This window comes from Perca flavescens, chromosome 1, assembly GCF_004354835.1.
Source record: "Perca flavescens isolate YP-PL-M2 chromosome 1, PFLA_1.0, whole genome shotgun sequence".
NCBI classification, from domain to species: domain Eukaryota; kingdom Metazoa; phylum Chordata; class Actinopteri; order Perciformes; family Percidae; genus Perca; species Perca flavescens.
The window spans coordinates 43,831,282-43,850,388 of record NC_041331.1 but is presented as its reverse complement, the minus strand read 5'-3'; the positions used below and the strand labels follow the sequence as shown (position 1 = coordinate 43,850,388).

The 19,107-nt window shown below is 44.7% G+C and overlaps 1 protein-coding gene across 1 annotated transcript in view; it reads right to left on the bottom strand.

Moving 5' to 3' along the window:
* LOC114557622 (transient receptor potential cation channel subfamily M member 1) overlaps window positions 1–12,380 on the bottom strand; it is a 53,529-nt gene extending 41,149 nt beyond the window's left edge. Inside the window, exons 1-6 of the mRNA XM_028581225.1 lie at window positions 12,213–12,380; window positions 9,230–9,443; window positions 8,725–8,849; window positions 8,073–8,244; window positions 4,401–4,575; window positions 1,545–1,668 (exon numbers count right to left, since the gene is read on the bottom strand). Coding sequence (XP_028437026.1) covers window positions 1,545–1,668; window positions 4,401–4,575; window positions 8,073–8,244; window positions 8,725–8,849; window positions 9,230–9,443; window positions 12,213–12,380 — 978 coding nt within the window. The remainder of the gene's footprint in view (window positions 1–1,544; window positions 1,669–4,400; window positions 4,576–8,072; window positions 8,245–8,724; window positions 8,850–9,229; window positions 9,444–12,212) is intronic.
* Between the last annotated feature and the right edge of the window lie 6,727 nt (window positions 12,381–19,107).

Here is a 19,107-nt window from a genome sequence, read left to right as displayed (position 1 = left end):
CACACACACACACACACACACACACACACACACACACACACAAACACACACACGACACACACACAGACAAAGACAAACACATACACACACAGAGACACACACACACACACACACACACACACACACACACACACACACACACACACACACACACACAAACACAAACAGACACACACACACACACACACACAAACACACATATACACACACAAACACACATACAGTCACACACACAGAGACACACTCACACACAGACACACACACAGACACACAAAAAACACACACAGACACACAGACACTCACACACACACACAGTCACACACACACACACACACACACACACACACACACACACACACACAGATTTAGGTGTAAGGTCAGATGTGTAGAGACATGTTAATCTGCAGAGCATTTTAAGAGAATTGCTGTGACTTTATTTGATGTATGCATGGCAGCTGTTGTCAGGAGGAAGCAGAGGATTGTGGGATTAAAGACATGGCCGAGGGTAAAAGAACAATGTCCATTAAGCAGCAGAGAGTAAAACCTTTGTCATTATGTTAATGTCTTACGCAGTTCATTCCGATGCTGGGACCACATTACCCAGAGTTCACAGAGAGATGCTCACAGGTCAAGGGGGTAAGCCTGCCTTCACAACTCGTAGCTCCTATGGCGCCATTTTGATGCTACCAAACCATCACCTCCCGTTAGCATCCCATGGACTCCCATTCATTCTGACGTCACTTTGACAGCGAATAACTTTACATCTGAAGTGTTTAAAGACTCTATTTCTCCGTTGTTTATTTCTAAAGAAACACGACAATGTATAAAAGGCTCCATTACCTTGTAGCTCACGTTATGGCTCCGTAGCAGACGCTTTTATAACAATAGGCTAACGATTGGGTCATAACCACGAGACTTACTGTCACACAGTAGAGGAATTACCGTATAGTACAGGAGAAGCTCACAGGCAGTTTGGACTTCCATTATCTGTTTAGGTTTAATTACTAATGTTAACTAGCATGTTAGTGATCAGTAATTACTAATGTTAACTAGCATGTTAGTGATCAGTAATTACTAATGTTAACTAGCATGTTAGTGATCAGTAATTACTAATGTTAACTAGCATGTTAGTGATCAGTAATGACTAATGTTAACTAGTATGTTAGTAATCAATAATTACTGATGTTAACTAGCATGTTAGTGATCAGTAATTAGCCTGTGTCTATGTTATCTCCTTACATATACCTACACTCTCCGTCTCTGTGAGATTGGGAATGATTGAGATTTCTCTCTCACAGCTACCAGAAGACTTCACACTTTCAGACAGGTTGCTCACGTCACATCTACGTCTTCAAGCTCAGTTGGAGGCTGCTCAGTAACACTCAGCCAGCACCGGGAAAGAGACTTCTCATATCCTTCACTGGTCTCAGTGAAGGATATTAGAAGACACACACACACACACACACACACACACACACACACACACACACACACACACACACACACACACACACACAGACAGACACCCAGACACAGAGACGTACCAGAGCTCTCTTCTTCATGCACTCCATCACCATGAGGAAGATCTGCTGCGCCTGGCTGCGGCTGTAGTTGAAGGTTTTCTGGATGGTGACGAGCAGCTGATCTTTGAAGCCGTCGCTTAGCAACCTGAGCACCAAATACACCACAACGTCACGTGATGCTAAGGTATGATCCGTTAAGGTTCAAGTTCAAGTTCATTTATTTATATAGCATATTTAAACAGCCGCTAGACAGACCAAAGTGCTTTAAAGAGCTAGCATAAAAAAACATAAAACCAGCAAGACAGAGCATAAAACACATAATAAAAACAACAAGGCTAAGAGCAACCTTAAAACACTGACTCAAATATACAAAAGAAGGAAAACTCACATAGGAAATCAATATGCTAATGAGAATAAGTAGGTTTTTACCAACGACTTGAAGATAGCGAGGTTGGGGGCTGTTCTAATCTCTAGAGGCAGGCTGGTCCACAGACGAGGCCCTGCCTCCCCCCCTCCGCTTTAGTCTGGCACGAGGGACTACCAGCAGAACCCGGTCGTGTGATCTTAAGCTTCTGGTAGGAGTGTACGGATGAATGAGTTCGGATAGGTAAACGGGAGCTAAGTTATGTAGAGATTTGAAGACAAAGAGCAGGATTTTGAAATCTATTCTCTGTCGAACAGGCAACCAGTGTAGAGATTTGAGGATAGGGGTGATATGGTCATATTTAAGTCTGGCTGCAGCATTTTGAACTAACTGAAGACAGGCAATTTGGGAGCTAGATATACCACAGTAGAGTGAATTGCAGTAATCTAGCCGGCACGTGATGAATGCATGAACCGCCATTTCCAGAGTTCTCGCGGTGAGAAAGCCTTTGATTTTAGACAATAGGCAAAGTTGGAAGAAACCGGAGCTGATTACCGATGAAATATGTTTATCAAATTTTAACGACTGGTCCACAAGAACACCCAGGTTCTGCACTCCTGCAGAATTAAAAGCAGAAAGACTCCCCAAGTCTAGGCTTGTACACTGGGACCTTTCACTCGGGCTAAAAACAATGACCTCGGTCTTATCGTCATTTAAATAGAGGAACTTTTGAGCCAGCCATGCCTTCACCTCCTCTAAGCAAAACAGGAGAGAGTTTAATGCGGCTGGGTTCTTTCTACTGATTGGCATGTAAATTTGAGTGTCATCCGCATAAAAATGAAATGATACATCATATTTCCTTAAAATAGCGAAAATAGTGGAAGACCACAGGACAAAGGTGCCATAGAGCTGGAGAAGTTGCCCATCTTTACTGAGAACCTTCTATCAGAAAGGTAAGACTGGAACCAATTCAGAACTGAGGCTTTGAGGCCTATCCAGGTCTCAAGTCTAGCTAACAGATTAGGGTGGTCAATGGTTTCAAAAGCTGCCGAAAGATCTAGGAGAACTAGAACAACAGGATCTCCAGAATCAGTAGAAATGTAAACGTCATTTAGCACTCGCAGGAGAGCGGACTCAGTGCTGTGTGCAGTCCTAAACCCAGATTGAAAAACCTCATAAATACAGTTGTTAGACAAGAAGCGTTGAAGTTGGTCCAACACAATTTTCTCCAACAATTTAGAAATGAAAGGTAAGACTGAAATGGGCCGGTAATTATTTAAAACAAGAGGATCCGGTGAAGGCTTCTTGAGTAGGGGAGTGACCGTAGCCACTTTAAAATCGGCTGGAACGGAGCCCGTGTTAAGGCACTTGTTAATGAGAGATACAATACCTGGAACCACAGAGTCAATGATTAATTTGAGAAATTTGAGAAAAGGTATGCTCAAAAATCACTGGTACTCAGTTAAAAGATCTTTGTTTTCTCTGGAAAACCAAAGTTGCCCAGAAAGCTGACAGAATACTGTGCCAACCTGATCTGAGTAATGGATTTGTTATCATGCAGTCAGGTCGGAGGTACTATGTGCCAATACGGAGAACCAACCGCTATGCCAACTCATTCATACCCTCTGCTATAAGACTGTTAAATGAACAACATACAAAACTGTTACATGAAATCACATGTATTACTATACTACTATAACAAACTGGTTCTAGCACTCCGTTGCTCTGTTCCGTTACTAGCAGGTGTGTGAGTATGTGGGAGGTTGTAACGATTGAGTTGGGTCATGTGTAAATGTGTGGATGTTACGGGAGAGAACAACAAGCTTCTGTATACAGGAGGATGTATGACTGCCTCAGTACTATTTGTACTATTTATACTATTTGTTGTCTATTGATTGTTTGTTTATTGTTTGTTTATTTTATTTTGATTCATGAGTTAATACCTATACAGATTGTGTGCTAATGCACTTTTAATGCATTCTAAGTTAATTTAACCCTTAATGGATGGGCTGGCTGTAAAACTGAATTGCCCCTTGGGGACTAATAAAGTTATCTGAATCTGAATCTGAATCGGTCACATGATGCAGCAGAAGTTAGGGGGTCGATCCAGCAAGGGGGTGTTACAGAAAAGTGCCCAAAACGTTGACAGGCGTTAAGACTAAGGCTAGGTTTAGCTATTTGTCGAACGTTGAAAAAAAAATCTAAAAAAGTAAAAAGAAATCACAACAAATCTAACATAAAAAACTGTCTAATGAAGTCACAAAATAAATGTCAACAATAAATGGGGAAAAGATGCCAAAAATGTCCAAATAAAGTCCCCAAGCCCTTGAAAATTAGCAACTATAAACGTTTAATAAAGTGACAAAAACACAAACAGAAATGTCATTAAAAATGTCAGAAAAAGCATTGACAAAAGCAGCTAAAATATTGAAAAGAGCCCCTTCGAGGTTGAAAACGTTTAATTCTCCGTGCCGGGATCGTGTTGCTGGAGTGAAATGTCTGATGTAACTCACCCGTCTTCGCCGCAGTGTTTGTGTGCGAAGGAAATGATGTCGGAGGCGCGGCCACTGCCGTCACAGACGACCACGGGGATGGGAGGCTCCTCCCTCAGACTCTCCAGCACGGTGGAGATGATGTTGGGACCGCCCTCCAGGACCAGACACACCACGGGCACGCCCTGACCCAGACCTGGCCCAGGACACACATGCAGGCGTGGAGAGAGCACTGATTTATATATATATATAAATATATATACAGTACAGGCCAAAAGTTTGGACACACCTTCTCATTCAATGTGTTTCCTTTTTATTTTCATGACTATTTACATTGTAGATTCTCACTGAAGGCATCAAAACTATGAATGAACACATGTGGAATTATGTACTTAACAAAAAGTGTGAAATAACTGAAAACATGTCTTATATTTTAGATTCTTCAAAGTAGCCACCCTTTGCTTTTTTTTTTTTATTAATAAGGGAAATAATTCCACTAATGAACCCTGACAAAGCACACCTGTGAAGGTAAAACCATTTCAGGTGACTACCTCATGAAGCTCATTGAGAGAACACCAAGGGTTTGCAGAGTTATCAAAAAAAAAAGCAAAGGGTGGCTACTTTGAAGAATCTAAAATATAAGACATGTTTTCAGTTATTTCACACTTTTTGTTAAGTACATAATTCCATATGTGTTCATTCTTAGTTTTGATGCCTTCATTGAGAATCTACAATGTAAATAGTCATGAAAATAAAGAAACACATTGAATGAGAAGGTGTGTCCAAACTTTTGGCCTGTACTGTATATATATATATATATATATAACTTTTATCTTTTTTTTTTTTTGACATACTATACTATGACTTTTTATGACTTTTTTCGACATGCTATACTATGAATTCATGACTTTTTTGACATACTATACTATTGTTCAAAATGAAATGCTGACATTACAGAATGCATGGTTTTATACTGTAAAGGCAGTGAGATCAAAACATGTGGTTATAATGGAAGTCAATGGGGCCATTTTTGCCTCTAAGGTGTCCAAAGGGAGTGTCTGGAACTACATAAAAAATACTAATGCAATCAAATCAGTTTTGTTGCTTATCTTTGACATATCCAAGACTCTAATCACCACCAAAGCCCCATCTACATATTATTGATTATATGGAAAAAAATCATCGTTTTATTTTTATAAATAATGACATACTTCAAATACATAAACTGGCATTTAAAGGGTTAAAATCCTGAAAATGATTGAATGTTTGGTGGTTTTGATTAAGTTAGAAGTTGTTTAAGTGATTTACGAAAAAAAACTGAAACAAATATTGATATATGATGATTTAATAACCACGAAGGTGTCCAGAGGGTACAAAATGAATCATTTAAGTATAAAAGACATGTAAGAGTAAAAAACACTGGATTTAAAAAAAATTGACTGAAAAGAAAGGTTCCTACAAAATGTCATGCCATAAGGAGTAAAACAGCAAAAATGATCACAAAATGAAAAAAAAATACTTAGATCTAAACAGTGTAGGGGAGAGCCGGGACGATTGAAACGCGGGACGGATGAAACATTCCAGTTTTCTCCGAGTGCAATGATGACAGACAGACTTCCTTAGGTCAACACATAGAGCATGTTGACGTCCTACTCTCAGCCAAATATCTTCCTGTTATTTCCTTTTATCACGGAGTTACAGGCGATAAATGAGTTTTGATGGTCGAAAGTAAACTTCATTAGCGGTTACATTTTTTCGATTATTAATGAGTGTTTTTTATTTACAGGATTGACTACATGCTTATTCAGTAGACCATTTAGTGTTCTCCACAATCCCAGACTTTCATATTGCATGCTTGTTTACATGGAAAGCAAAACAGGTTATAATGGCATATGTCGATGTCGGGACAGTTGAAACAGCTGTTTCAACTGTCCCCGACCTGGCTGTAACTCCATGTATTTTAAGTAATTGCACAAATGTTTGTGTTTATACAATAATTTATGGAGGGGAGACATGGAAAAGCAGTTTTAGAGAGATGAAAATATATTTGGGCCCCCACCAGGTAGGGGGTTGACTTTTCCCATATTATCCTATGGAGACTGACGGGCTGTGGGCACTTATTTGGATGTGCAGTGACCTAACCCACGTACAAACCTAGTGAAACAACATTTTCCACAATAGAAACATGATATAAATGGGAAAACGTACTGTTCTAGCTATAAAAATGGCAGAATCACCCACAGTGCTTGATATTTCAAAAACCGCTTCATACACGCTTCAAGGTGACGGCAATTAGTGGTTAACAGATATTCACCAAGACGTATAGCCCAGCAACATCTATCTTACATAACACCTTTTGGGAGTACCATTCATGATATCTAGTAAAATATTGAAGTTGTGGGAGGTTTATATGGATTAAACTGTATGTTTCATCCGTCCCCCTATGCTGTTTCATGTGTCCCGACTAGGAGGGACGAATGAAACATTACGCACGTCCGACTTTTGCTGTAATAATTCCTGAACGGTTTTGTTCAAAGCTGAAAATGCAACTGTATTTGACAGAGGACAGGTGTAGGTTGCTAGTGACAAAATATTAGCTTTCAGTGCGATACGATCGCTTTGTAAATTACGTTTTAATTAAAAAGTGTTTCAACTGTCCCGGCTCTCCCCTATCGTCAATGTCTCATTAGACCATTACGAGGACAAATGTGATGTCACTGCTAGTTATTCGCCTGCTTTAGAACCGGCATCGTGATGACATCATCGCTAACGTAAAACTTAAAGGTGCTGTAGGTAGGATTTGGACGATCTCTGAGGTTAAAGATCACAGATCGATTTGAAGACTCTTCTACTTTTGTTGATGTCTTGAAGATTAAAATATGAAGTGAAGTTGAAGTGACGGCTGAGCCTTCCTTTGCTGTCCCTGCCTTATTGATCGCTCCAGGCATAGGATGACAAAGGGAAACCCACAGGTCACAGGACTGGACACAGCAGGTAGCACCAAGGGAGGGGGGGCAAACCACCCATACCCTCAGAAGGTTTGGGGTGGGGGGGGCGGAAACCACCCATGTCCTCATGCTATGTTTACACGTGGCCGGCTATTTTCATAAACGGACATTTCAACCTCTCAGTTTTGTAAAATAACATCGTACACAGCCGTCAGTTTTCAGAAAAGTGTTCGTTTACACGTCCCCGTGTATATATGCCGTCAAGAGCACGCCAGACCTGTAGGTGGCGGTGTAACGAGAAGCTCAAGCCCACGTTAGCCAATCAGAATCCAGAAAATAGCAACAACAGCAACCAATCACTTCCTCTTTATCTCTCTCTCGGGTGCCTGAACCTCCGTTTGTCTCAGCTTACGTGCAAACGTGCAGACAAAGGTTTCAAAAATCCCCACTCTGGCCGGAGTTTTTAGAAAGACTCGTTTTCAGAAGAGAATTCTCCGTTTGCGTGTAAACAAAGGACACAATAACCATGTACGTGTAAACAGGGTCTCAGAGTGTTTGGGGATTTATAGGTTTTCTTTTCTGGGAAATATGTTAGACAGTCATCAGCGTGAGCTTAAACACACATATTAATATAACTTTATATTAATTAGTTGAGAAGACAGTGTGCTGTGATTGGCTGTGTGACTCCAGTGGGCTGTGATTGGCTGTTTGACTCAGGTGTGCTGTGATTGGATCTCTGACTCACGCGTGTTGATCTTCTGCAGAGCGATGTGTTTCTCCAGCTGCCGGCGGAGCCGCACCTCGGCGCCGTACTTTCCGCTGGTCCCGTTGTCGGCCAGGATGAAGTGGGAGTGGCTGCTGTTCAGCACCGACAGCTTGCTGAGCGGGTTGGACATCGTCTGATAGGGACGCGTCACCTGCAGCGCACACACGGGATTGGTCCAATCAAGTGTTAAAGACAGCGGGGGAAGAAGTATTCAGAGCCTTTACTTCAGTAAAAGTACTAATACCATCAAGTGTTAAAGGGTAACTTTGGGTCTTTCAACCTGGACCCTGTTATGTTATTGTGTCTCAGTGACTGATGGGTTTAGTGGTTTTGTCTGTTTCTTCATCTGTTTTGGTCTGGTTTTATCTGGTTGTGTCTGGTTCTGTATGGTTTTATCTGGTTATGTCAGGTTTTATCTGGTTTTGTCTGGTTTTATCTGGTTCTGTATGGTTCTGTCTGGTTTTATCTGGTTTTGTCTGGTTTTATCTGGTTCTGTCTGGTTTTATCTGGTTCTGTATGGTTCTGTCTGGTTTTATCTGGTTTTATCTGGCTTTGTCTGGTTTTATCTGGTTTTGTCTGGTTTTGTCTGGTTTTGTCTGGTTTTATCTGGTTATGTCTGGTTTTATCTTACGTCTCTGCCGATGAGATCCTCTTTGTTCTCCACGATGCCCCACGGTGCGAGGCCGATGGCGCAGACTTTCCCTCTGGACTTTGACGAATGATCTTTGAGAGCGTCTCCGACGTGGCGGATGACTCCTGAAACACGCCAGAGACACCGATCCAGTCAGAGGACAAGTTTATGAACATAATCGTTATGGTAACACAGTCAAAGCTGCTTCAAACTGAAAACTAAAAGCACTTAAAGATGTCATCGCTAATATTTGTATAGTCATCCTGTATCTTAAAGGAACAGTTCAACATGTTCAAACACTGAAGAATTAAAATCCTTCTCTTCTCTATGTACCAGTGAGGTATTCAGATGGATGTGGTTAGCTTAACTTAGCATAACGACTACTAAACAAAGTAAGAAATGGAATCATACTGAAAAAAAGACATAAAGGGGGTTTTCCCCTGAAACTGCCAAAATAATAACTGGGTTTGTAGCGAAACTGAGAAAGTAAAAACTTGGTTCGTACCGGTGCTGACTCCTCCGGTGAAGATCCAGGCTCCGGTGGTCACGGCAGCTTTGATCAGTCCTTTCCCAAACACTTGCTTGAGTTTGGGCGGCAGGTCAAAGTTCTGCAGTCCTCCATGTACGGAGATGAGCAGCGTGGGAAGCTCCAGCTGCCAGTCCTTCACCATCAGGTGCAGCAGGTGGTCCGGCTTTGAGTCGTACGAGACCCGGATGTACTGCAGAACGGTCACGGTAAACACAAGATATTTAGGAGACAGGACATAGGGACAATTATGGAGACGGCACACAGGAACATTTATAATCCAGACACTCTAACTCTAACCTGGCTTAGAGTCGTACCAGACAGGAATGTACTGTAGGACGGACGCGGTAAAACACAATATATTATGGAGATGATACACAAGAACATTTTAGGGGACAGTACACAAGAACATTTAGGGGACAGTACACAGGAATATTTAAGCGGCAGTACACAAGAACATTTAGGAGACAGTACACAAGAACATTTAGGGGACAGTACACAGGAACATTTAGGGGATGATAAACATGAAATATTTAACCTCTGAGGTTAGGTCTATCAAAATGATTGTAATAATGAGTTAATGCTAATTCCTTTTTCATGCCACTATCTAGTTTCCAAACCCTTCCAGATGGTTCTCTCCACCAAACTAAAGTTATGGGCATATACTGTGGATGTAAGTTACCACCTAAGTACATCCAGTCGCAGACAGATTTGGAGCTTTAAACACTGAAAACATATCCCTTTAAAGTACATTTAGAACAGATAGGGTGGGGACTTAAACATAGGGCTTTCACCCAGGAAACAGGTGTTCATGTCCTGAAGAAGTTAAGGAGAAAACACAAGATTTTCACCCAGGAAACAGGTGTTCATGTCCTGAAGAAGTTTAGGAGAAAACACAATACTTTCACCCAGGAAACAGGAGTTCATTACCTGGACAACCCAGTCTCACAGCAGGTCGTAAAATGGTCACGTCATGTAATGTATTGATTTGTGTAAAGGACACGATTATGTTGTTTTTTTGTATTTAAATGGGATGCATATTTCGTGATCACAGCATGACCAAGGTAGCGAGTAGTATGAAAATCTGCATAGGGAGGTTGGTCGGGGGGGTGGCTGGGTCAAACAACACAGGACTTTCACCCAGAAGAAGCGGGGATCGCGTCCCGCGTGTGGCTTTTTATTTCCCCTTGTTGTCGGCTCCTTTCCCCGTTCTGCTTTCCCTAAAGACAACCGTCCCGTTGTTGTTGTGTGTCCCCCGAGACCGCGGGTCATATCCCGGCATGTGGCGTGACCTTTCCCCGTTCTTCTACCACCCTCCACCTTGCCCCCCCCTCTCTCCTCCTCAATAGCTACAGACACAGAAATGGCACATCCTAAGGAAAGCTCATTGTGGGACTGACTCTGCACCAACACTGAATTTTGGGGAAGAGACTTCCCAAGGGACCACTGAGGTCTATATAAAAGAGACTTCAGATACAGTATTAGGGGACCACTAAGGTCTATATAAAAGAGACTTCAGATACAGTATTAGGGGACCACTAAGGTCTATATAAAAGAGACTTCAGATACAGTATTAGGGGACCACTAAGGTCTATATAAAAGAGACTTCAGATACAGTATTAGAGGACCACTAAGGTCTATATAAAAGAGACTTCAGATACAGTATTAGGGGACCACTGAGGTCTATATAAAAGAGACTTCAGATACAGTATTAGGGGACCACTAAGGTCTATATAAAAGAGACTTCAGATACAGTATTAGAGGACCACTAAGGTCTATATAAAAGAGACTTCAGATACAGTATTAGGGGACCACTAAGGTCTATATAAAAGAGATTTCAGATACAGTATTAGTTTAGTTTAGTTTATTTATTTAAAGAAACAGGGACAGTGTACAATAAACATTAACCCCAAGGGGAGAGATGCATAGTACCAGGTTTTAGCTCAAGAGCTAATTTTCACCTGTAGTCCCTGGGCAGGCTGATCTTGACTAAAATACACAATACATCATACATACATGAATAGTAAAATTTACATTAACCAAATAAATAAAATATAAAAAAAAGGTCATATTCAAACCTTTCATGTACTCAGATCTACTCTTATAGACCTTAGAACACACACATACATACATATATCCAGTCACGTGTGTACAAATTTGATTTGACAAAAGCTATTTCTTTGTCTGTCTTGCAAACGTGTAAAAGTTTGTGCTTCCTATCAGCTCTGTGGGAAACATATTCAACTGACGAGCAGCCACACAAGAAAAAACATTTATTCCAAATGTTGTCCTGCGTTTAGGGATCCTGCATTCACCTCGCACTGTAGATCTAGTTGTTCGAGCCGTTATTTCAGAGCCCAAAGATATGAATTCTTTTAGTGGAGGAGCAGCGGTGTCATGGAGGATTTTATACATCAAACACAGATTTCTGTGGATTATCAGATTTTCAAAGCTAAGAAATTTATATTTTACAAGAATATGACAGTGATGGAATCGTCTGCCTTTCTTCATCTGATCTAAGATGGCGGCAAGCTATATGGGTGCTACAGGTGCTCTTGTGGCCCTCTTAACATACTCCTTTGTTTGCAACTTTTTAAAAGACCAATTTTTAAATTTTCAAGTTTGTAAATGGGAATATGATCAAAAACAGCTTGGCAGTTGCAAGCTTTTTGATTCAGGATTTAAACGTGATGCTCGCAAGAGATTCTTGGAGGTGCTCCACAACAAACAAATACGCCGCATGGCTTTGTCCACAGAGAACGAGGAGAAATAAGTTGATCATATCTCTATGCCTTTTGTTATTGGGAGACATTCATCAGTGCCCTGGGCCTGAAAATCAATCTCTTCGGGGAATCAGAGATTTTGCGACGGCGGGCATGGAAAGTAGTGGACACCGGAACGAGGGTGTGTTGGAAGGCAGGTGTGTGGTAACGGAGTCGGAAGAAAAGTTTGAACAACTAACAAGCACGTGGAGATCGGAGAGCACCTTTCTGTGGGAGCGGCAATGGATGGCTCGGTGGAAACCTGGCGGGGGGAAGTTTCTTTGCCATCGGACGGGCTGTGCCAACGGGGTGGTTAGCGGTCGGAGGCTGGCGGCGGGGGACGCACGGAGGGGTCTGTTCAGACTCATGCTGGCTCTCTCGTGGTGGAAAAGATACAAACAGAGTCTCCGTTCCTGGACTTCAGTCTCACCAAAGGTCTACACATTGTGCACCTCAATGTTCGCAGTCTTTTTTCTAAATTAGATGAGATTAGATTAATGATGTGTAATTGTAATTGTAGGTGCTGGAAAGGAGGGTTCGGCCGATAGTCGAACCTCGGGTTGAGGAGGAACAATGTAAACTGAATGATTCCGTCCTGGTCGTGGAACAACGGACCAGCTCTTCACTCTCGCAAGGATCCTGGAGGGAGCCTGGGAGTATGCCCAACCGGTCTACATGTGTTTTGTGGATTTGGAGAAGGCGTATGACCGGGTCCCCCGGGAGATACTGTGGGAGGTGCTGCGGGAGTATGGGGTGAGGGGGTCTCTACTCAGGGCCATCCAATCTCTGTATGACCAAAGTGAGAGCTGTGTCCGGGTTCTCGGCAGTAAGTCGGACTCGTTTCAGGTGAGGGTTGGCCTCCGCCAGGGCTGCGCTTTGTCACCAATCCTGTTTGTAATATTTATGGACAGGATATTGAGGCGTAGTCGGGGTGGGGAGGGGCTGCAGTTCGGTGGGCTGGGGATCTCATCGCTGCTCTTTGCAGATGATGTGGTCCTGATGGCATCATCGGTCTGTGACCTTCAGCACTCACTGGATCGGTTCGCAGCCGAGTGTGAAGCGGTTGGGATGAGGATCAGCACCTCTAAATCTGAGGCCATGGTTCTCAGCAGGAAACCGATGGAGTGCCTTCTCCAGGTAGGGAATGAGTCCTTACCCCAAGTGAAGGAGTTCAAGTACCTTGGGGTTTTGTTCGCGAGTGAGGGGCCAATGGAGCGGGAGATTGGTCGGAGAATCGGCGCAGCGGGTGCGGTATTACATTCAATCTATCGCACCATTGTGACGAAAACAGAGCTGAGCCAGAAGGCAAAGCTCTCGATCCACCGGTCAGTTTTCGTTCCTACCCTCACCTATGGTCATGAAGGCTGGGTCATGACCGAAAGAACGAGATCCTGAACAAGAGGCTGAAATGGGTTTCCTCAGGAGGGTGGCTGGCGTCTCCCTTAGAGATAGGATGAGAAGCTCAGTCATCCGTGAGGAGCTCGGAGTAGAGCCGCTGCTCCTTCGCATCGAAAGGAGCCAGTTGAGGTGGTTCGGGCATCTGGTAAGGATGCCCCCTGGGCACCTCCCTAGGGAGGTGTTCCAGGCCCGTCCAGCTGGGAGGAGGCCTCGGGGAAGACCCAGGACTAGGTGGAGGGAGGTCCAGCTGGGAGGAGGCCTCGGGAAGACCCAGGACTAGGTGGAGGGAGGTCCAGCTGGGAGGAGGCCTCGGGAAGACCCAGGACTAGGTGGAGGGATTATATCTCCAACCTGGCCTGGGAACGCCGATCCCCAGTCGGAGCTGGTTAATGTTGCTCGGGAAAGGGAAGTTTGGGGTCCCCTGCTGGAGCTGCTCCCCCCGCGACCCAACACCGGATAAGCGGACGAAGATGGATGGATGGATGTGTAATTGTAAAGCTGAGATTGTGTGCTTTTCAGAGACCTGGCTGGACGCTTCGATCAGTGATATAGAAATTGAAATTGAAAATTATGTTGTTTTAAGAAAAGATAGAAATCGTAATGGGGGCGGTGCATGTGCTTATATTAGGGCTGATATCTGTTTTAACCGCAGAATGGATTTAAATCATGATCTTATTGAAGCTGTGTGGTTTGATGTACAGTTAACTAAAAGTAAGCCTATTTTAATTGGGGCTCTGTATAGAGCCCCACCGGTTAGATCTGGTGGGGCTTACCTCTACGCACAGTCTCGGTTCTGGAACCATACTCCTGGATAGGGGTTGGACTCTTTTCTTCTCCGGAGTTGCCCAGGGTGTGAGGCGCCGGGCGGGTGTGGGGATACTCACAAGCCCCGGCTGAGCGCCGCTGTGTTGGAGTTTACCCCGTGGACGAGAGGGTCGCCTCCCACGCCTGCGGGTTGTGGGGGAAAACTCTGACTGTTGTTTGTGCATATGCACCAAACAGGAGTTCGGAGTATTCGGCCTTCTTGAGACCTTGACTGGAGTCCTGCATGGGGCTCCAGTGGGGGACCCATTGTTCTGCTGGGGGACTTCAACGCACACGTGGCAATGATGGAGACACCTGGAGAGGCGTGATTGGGAGGAACGGCCTCCCTGATCTAAACCAGAGTGGTTGTTTGTTGTTGGACTTCTGTGCTAGTCATGGATTGTCTATAACGAACACCATGTTCGAACATAGGGATGCTCATAAGTGTACCTGGTACCAGAGCACCCTAGGCCGAAGGTCAATGATCGATTTTATAATCGTTTCATCTGATCTGAGGCCGTATGTTTTGGACACTCGGGTGAAGAGAGGGGCAGAGCTGTCAACCGATCACCATCTGGTGGTGAGTTGGGTCAGGGGTGGGGAAGACTCTGGACAGACCTGGTAAGCCCAAACGTGTAGTGCGGGTAAATTGGGAACGCCTGGAGGAGGCCCCTGTCCGACAGACTTTCAACTCACACCTCCGGGCGGAGCTTTTCGTGCATCCCTGTGGAGGCTGGGGCATTGAACCCGAGTGGACAATGTTCAAAGTTTCCATTGCTGAAGCTGCGCGAGGAGCTGTGGTCTTAGGATCTTAGGTGCCTCAAGGGGCGGTAACCCACGAACACCGTGGTGGACACCAGTGGTCAGGGAAGCCGTCCGACTGAAGAAGGAGTCCTTCCGATATGTTATCTCGGAGGACTCCGAGGCAGTTGCAGGGTACCGAAGGGCCCGAGGGCTGCAGCCTCTGCCGTGAAAGAGGCAAAGCAGCGGGTGTGGGAGAAGTTTGGAGAAGACATGGAGAAGGACTTTCGGTCGGCACCAAAGTGTTTCTGGAAAACTGTTCGCCACCTCAGGAGGGGGAAGGGGAACCATCCAAGCTGTGTACAGTAAGGATGGGACACTGTTGACCTCCACTGAGGAGGTAATAGGGCGGTGGAGGGAGCACTTTGAGGAACTCCTGAATCCGACTAATACCCTCTATGTTAGAGGCAGAGCTGGAGGATAACGGGGATTGTCGTCGATTTCCCGGGCGGAAGTCACTGATGTAGTCAAACAACTACACAGTGGCAAAGCCCCGGGATTGATGAGATCCGTCCAGAAATGCTCAAGGCTCTGGGTGTGGAGGGGCTGTCCTGGTTGACACGCCTCTTCAACATTGCGTGGAAGTCTGGGACGGTGCCAAAGGAGTGGCAGACTGGGGTGGTGGTTCCTCTTTTTAAAGGGGGGACCAGAGGGTGTGTGCCAATTATAGGGGTATCACACTTCTCAGCCTCCCTGGTAAAGTCTACTCCAAGGTGTTGGAAAGGAGGGTTCGCCGATAGTCGAACCTCGGGTTGAGGAGGAACAATGCGGATTCCGTCCTGGTCGTGGAACAACGGACCAGCTCTTCACTCTCGCAAGGATCCTGGAGGGAGCCTGGGAGTATGCCCAACCGGGTCTACATGTGTTTTGTGGATTTGGAGAAGGCGTATGACCGGGTCCCCCGGGAGATACTGTGGGAGGTGCTGCGGGAGTATGGGGTGAGGGGGTTCTACCAGGGCCATCCAATCTCTGTATGACCAAAGTGAGAGCTGTGTCCGGGTTCTCGGTAGTAAGTCGGACTCGCTTTCAGGTGAGGGTTGGCCTCCGCCAGGGCTGCGCTTTGTCACCAATCCTGTTTGTAATATTTATGGACAGGATATCGAGGCGTAGTCGGGGTGGGGAGGGGTTGCAGTTTGGTGGGCTGGGGATCTCATCGCTGCTCTTTGCAGATGATGTGGTCCTGATGGCATCATCGGCCTGCGACCTTCAGCACTCACTGGATCGGGTTCGCAACCGAGTGTGAAGCGGTTGGGATGAGGATCAGCACCTCTAAATCGGAGGCCATGGTTCTCAGCAGGAAACCGATGGAATGCCTTCTCCAGGTAGGGAATGAGTCCTTACCCCAAGTGAAGGAGTTCAAGTACCTTGGGGTTTTGTTCGCGAGTGAGGGACAATGGAGCGGGAGATTGGTCGGAGAATCGGCGCAGCGGTGCGGTATTGCATTCAATCTATCGCACTGCCAGACGAAAAGAGAGCTGAGCCAGAAGGCAAAGCTCTCGATCTACCGGTCAGTTTTCGCCCTACCCTCACCTATGGTCATGAAGGCTGGGTCATGACCGAAAGAACGAGATCCAGGGTACAAGCGGCCGAAATGGGTTTCCTCAGGAGGGTGGCTGGCGCCTCCTTAGAGATAGGGGTGAGAAGCTCAGTCATCCGTGAGGAGCTCGGAGAGAGCCGCTGCTCTTTGCGTCGAAAGGAGCCAGTTGAGGTGGTTCGGCATCTGGTAAGGATGCCCCTGGGCGCCTCCCTAGGGAGGTGTTCCAGGCACGCCCAGCTGGGAGGAGGCCTCGGGAAGACCCAGGACTAGGTGGAGGGATTATATCTCCAACCTGGCCTGGGAACGCCGATCCCCCAGTCGGAGCTGGTTAATGTTGCTCGAAAGGGAAGTTTGGGGTCCCCTGTTGAGCTGCTCCCCGCGACCCGACAATCGGATAAGCGGACGAAGATGGATGGATGGATGGATGGCTCTGTATAGACCTCCTGATCAGAATAATTCTATCAGTTGTTGGAAGAACTTTTTGTTCCATGTAGTGATTTTAAGGGTGAGGTTATAATGATAGGTGATTTTAATACTGATGTTTCTAATAAAGATCATGGGATGTATAAAGCCTTTAATAGGTTTTGCCAGGTTTTAGATCTTCAGCAAATAATTAAAGCGCCCACACGAGTAGCTAAGATGAGTCAAACGGTCATTGATCTCATTTTGGTATCAGAGCAATCTATGATTTCTCAGAGTGGGGTTGTAAATTGTACTATGAGTGACCACTCATTAATTTATTGTACAAGGAAAAAATGTAAAGTTGCATTGAAGAAACAAAACACAATTAAGATCAGGTCATTAAAAAAATAGAGTCGTGAGGTTTTTATTGAGTGTTTAAAATCACTGAATTGGCCTCTAGTGTTATGTCTGGATGTTTATGAGGCATGGGAGCAGTTTAAAAATTTGTTCTTAGAGGATTTAGATAAAGTTGCTCCTATAAAAACAATTCAAATGGGGTTCAGTAATAGACTTAAGACAAAGTCAAATAATATTTGCCTTAATATTAATGGGGAGCTCTCTTCAAATCAACTAAAGGTTGCGGATAAATTTAACTCCTTTTTTACTTCTATAGCTGGACAGTAGTAATAGGATGGCGTCTTTGCGCGTGCATGTGTGACGTCATCACACGCACGCGCAAACCCGCCATGTAATCTGGTCATATGAGCGTGCATGTAACGTCGCGGGTGCCCGTTGGTACTCGCGATCGCCATCTAGTGGCCGAATATGGTAGTGCATCTAATCGTCGAAGCTGCGCGCGCATACCGCGAACGTAATGACGTCGCGGTCGAACGTCGTCACACCGCGATCGCCATCTAGCGGCCGAATATGGGAGCGCATCCCGTCGTCGAAACTGCGCACGCATCTAGCGGATGTGATGACGTATGTATAGCTGGCGTCATGGTTTATGTGGGGGTGAGGCATTATTTACATTTTGTAAAAAGGTGTTAAAACGTCTGATAGACCAATGGTTAGCTGTTAAGAAGGGTTTGCTATTGGTGGGTTGTAAAAACGCCCTACAGGGTGTGGTTTGTGGTGTTTAAAAATCCCTTGTTTCAAGGCTGACTGCTCACTTTTTATCCACCATTTTTAGCTGTTCTGGTAGCTAGCTTGTTTCCACGTTTTTTCCACAACAAAAGGCCAGCTGGAGTTTCACTTTTTAATTCTTCTAGGTGCAAGCAAAGAGGAATTGTTTTTCAGCCATGTCTTTCCACGCATTTGGACAACAATCTGGATCATCTTTTGTTGAAGAAGGTGAGACATCTAGAATAGGACCCACTACATTTGGTTTGAGCCTAGCCCACCGTGAAGAGTTATGGGGATGCGAAGAGCCTAATACTGGAACAACAGGCAGTTTGAGTCAGGCTCCCAGAAAGAAGCGATTCCGCTCGAGATCTTTCCTACAAGCATGACTGAGTCATGTACATCTGATCTGGAATATGTTGGTGTCAACGGATACAGTTATTCAATTCGCTACAATGCTGGATACGTGACATTAGCTGTTTACACTAGTGTTGCTGTGGAACTATCTAGCAATGCCAAAACAGCCTGTACAATCTCTGTGAAAGACTGGGGCCTTTTTCGTGATGTCGTCTGTCCGGATCTTGACAATCCGGGCTTACCTGAGCTGGTGTATGTGTCTCAATGGGATAGTCGCAATGGCTCCAGTATCTATCGTGTGGAAGCAGACCGTTTCACTAGACCTACAGAGGATTTTATTTTCCTTAGCTTGTGCAGTGAAAGGGAGAAGTTAGTTGCTGCCCGTGGTCATGAAGAATGGAAGTTAAAACCGTATCCTGTATCTAACGATGAATACAACAAATGGTTTAAAAATGTGTTCTTTATACAATGGTGTGACTGGGAGATTTTGAAGAAACAGTTTGATACCATCGACTATGTCATCAGAAGAGACAAAATAAGGAGTTCTTATGAGAACATAAGAAAAAGATTGATATTTGGGAACACTGACCAACAGTCTCTACCCCCTGCCACGGAACCTCTATAGACCTAAAATCATCAGACACAAAGACTAGCAAAATGGTGGGTCTATTTTT